Raw genomic sequence first — 2,975 nt, forward strand, 5'->3', positions numbered from 1 at the left:
TCCCTAACATTCTATGAATCTGTGATTCTGTGATTCTGTAGCAGGCCAAGAATGTATGCTTTTTACTGGAGTTGTTTCATTGAGGCCCATAGTAAGCAGTCATCATGCTCCATCTAGTGGAATCGTGCAATGCACAGAAAGATAGAGTGGGAATTTTCTCATTTTATTTCGGCAGGTCGATACTGACAGGCCTCTTCCCACCCACCTCTGGAACTGTACTGATTGGCGGCCTGGATATTCAGACTCACACGGACTCCATTCGGCACAGATTAGGCATGTGTCCTCAGTACAACATCTTGTTCAATCAGTAAGTATCATTCCATACTAGCTTTAAGAATAAGGTCCCAGTCTGCATGCCTGACACATCCCCAAAGCCCGTGGTGTTTCTCTTACTGTGCTGGCAGTCTCTCAGAGGCACTTCTCCTGAAGGAAATCTGTGATCCAGATTTAGCAGCCTCTCTTCCTTTAGCAAGATAAAACTATAGTGAAATTATTGCTGATTGGTAAAATAATCTGCTTCTTCGTTTAAATTGCCTTGGTGCCTTTCTGTCTGATTTCACAGCCTCACTGTAGCAGAGCACATCTTGTTTTACTCTCAACTGAAGGGGAGATCCAGGGATGAAGCTGAACAAGAGCTGGAAACAATGCTAGAAGACATGGGCCTCACCCATAAAAGGAATGAAGAGGCTCAGAATTTGTCAGGTGCCCACAGGATTTTCTAAGATTTTTTTCTGCTGCCTTTTCTTTGTCTTTGGGCAATTACTGTTGAAGCACATGTTTGAGGCCATATTTTGACACATCACTGTGCACCAGGGAAGTCTTTACTCTCAAAGAGGAAGTGAGACTGTACAAATAGTGAAGCTGGCACAACCTGTCCCTAAAGCTTCAACAGAGTCAAATACACTCAAAGCTGTTATTTTTAAATGAATATATTAAAAAAAAATCTGTCAATGTAAGAAAAAAACCCAAAATATTATATTCTATTATTTCAAGGAAAATAAAATATTATACTCTCATGCTGCTCCACTGTTTGGATCAGTACTCTGTAATACTGTCTTACTTGGTAGGAGTAATTTCTTTCATTCTAAAAGTACAAATGCGCAGAGTGTATTTGAACACATTTCACTACCAGATTCGAAAGCTAAGGTGTCTTTGTACTACTTTGTCCTGATGGCAACTGTACTAGTTGGCCAATTTCACATAAGTACATGAAAATCTCTTCCTGCTCTTGCTTCTGGCAAGAAGCAGAAAATGCAGTGCATAAATGAAAAATGTATTTTTCAAAAGTAATAATATTTTGAACATGGTGTTCCGGAATTTGGAAGAAAAACGTGACTATTGATTTAACCATGTAGAAATAGTTTTTCTGAAGATGGGTTTTGTTTTACTTGTATCAGTTTGTCTCCACACTGAAAATCGGTGTTACTTACATCCCTGCCACTTGTGTTACTCATGTCAGACTCCTGGATGTATCTGTGCTCTGGTAGGTGGAATGCAGAGGAAACTGTCTGTTGCCATTGCTTTTGTGGGTGAAGCTAAAGTGGTAGTCTTGGATGAGCCCACTTCTGGAGTTGATCCGTATTCCAGGCGATCTATCTGGGATCTTCTGCTGAAGTATCGCCCAGGTAATAGGTTTAAGAGTGGAAACTGGTTTTTGTTTTTCTTTTTTTAAAACCTTTCATAGATGCATAACGTGCATGCTGTGTAAACTGTCGTATGGGACATATCTCACATCCAGTGGGACAAGAAGATGTGCAAACAAGATTCTTTGAACTTTTGGCTATGGATGTGCCAAACCTGAGACCTGGCTCTAATGCAGCAAAAACCCTGCATTAATTGCCAAAAAACTAAGCATAGTTTTGAGTTCCAGGGAGAGCCTATGCCTTGAACATTTCTTCTTGTTCCTTCTAGGCAGAACCATCATCCTCTCAACCCATCACATGGATGAGGCAGACATCCTCGGAGACAGAGTAGCCATCATATCCCAAGGGAAACTCTTCTGCTCAGGCTCTCCTGTATTCCTGAAGAACTGCTTTGGGTCTGGCTTCTATCTCACTCTTGTTCGCAAGATGAGAAACACCAGAATTGGAAGGGCTGCAGTAAGTATGTAGCTCCCTCCCTGCACGTGTAATTTGAAAAATCATGCACTGCACCAAGGCTGAAAGCAACTAAGTGCTGCTTGAGGCTGTGTACAGAACTGACTTCAAAATGAAGAAAGCAATGAGAAAATTTGATGACGCCTCTTGAAATTATGTGGATATTTGACTCTCTCTGTAAAAATCTTACCTGACTTTATAAATACATATTCAGCCAGGCAGGTAAAAATAATAGGTGGGTATGAAGCCATCAGTGGTCTGTAGTGCCCTCTTGTCAGTTAAGTATGTCTAAACGTTTACCAGTTATGTTGCATTTGTCCATATACAGGTATTTCTGATGCCTGCTTCTGCAGTACACCGTTTGTAAAGACAGTGTGGTCTAGTAACTAGCTCAGACACCAGAAGAGTCTACACTTATCCATAGCTAAACCAGCTTCACACAGCTCGAGAAGCAGGGTTCTGGATTCTTTCTGCTGTTAGTAGTGCTTCCAGTCTTAGTAGCAACATGATCTGTGTACTCATGGCCACTGCTGATTGCATTTCCCCAAGTATTTTGCAAGCAATTTAGAACTGACAGATGCTCTACGCAGATGGATTTATGTTTTCTGCATTGCTTAATCCAGTTCTTAGATGACTTTCAGTATAATTATGTTCAAGATGCTCCAGATACGCCATACTTTTCACTCACTCAAGCTGTTCAAAGGCTGACAACCCTCACATCCTGTTTTGCATGTATCTGAAACACTTTAATCTTTGTATCTGTTGCTTGTCCATGCTAGTCACTTTGTAGCTGTGGATCTCAGTGCTCTTGCTCCTGCTCCAGCTGTGCACGCAGTGACAAAGAAGGAGCTCCAGAGCAGGAACTGGATGGTAAGAAGT

General features: G+C 41.3%; 1 protein-coding gene across 1 annotated transcript in view; it reads left to right on the forward strand.

The window, feature by feature from the left end:
- Window positions 1–175: 175 nt before the first annotated feature.
- LOC104547671 (retinal-specific ATP-binding cassette transporter-like) overlaps window positions 176–2,975 on the forward strand; it is a gene marked incomplete at both ends in the record, with an annotated part of 20,153 nt that continues 17,353 nt past the window's right edge. Inside the window, 5 exons of the mRNA XM_010193466.1 lie at window positions 176–307; window positions 563–702; window positions 1,488–1,625; window positions 1,912–2,099; window positions 2,876–2,966. Of these exons, the coding sequence (XP_010191768.1) occupies window positions 176–307; window positions 563–702; window positions 1,488–1,625; window positions 1,912–2,099; window positions 2,876–2,966 (689 nt within the window). The remainder of the gene's footprint in view (window positions 308–562; window positions 703–1,487; window positions 1,626–1,911; window positions 2,100–2,875; window positions 2,967–2,975) is intronic.

This window comes from Mesitornis unicolor, unplaced genomic scaffold (assembly GCF_000695765.1).
Source record: "Mesitornis unicolor isolate BGI_N332 unplaced genomic scaffold, ASM69576v1 scaffold17341, whole genome shotgun sequence".
NCBI classification, from domain to species: domain Eukaryota; kingdom Metazoa; phylum Chordata; class Aves; order Mesitornithiformes; family Mesitornithidae; genus Mesitornis; species Mesitornis unicolor.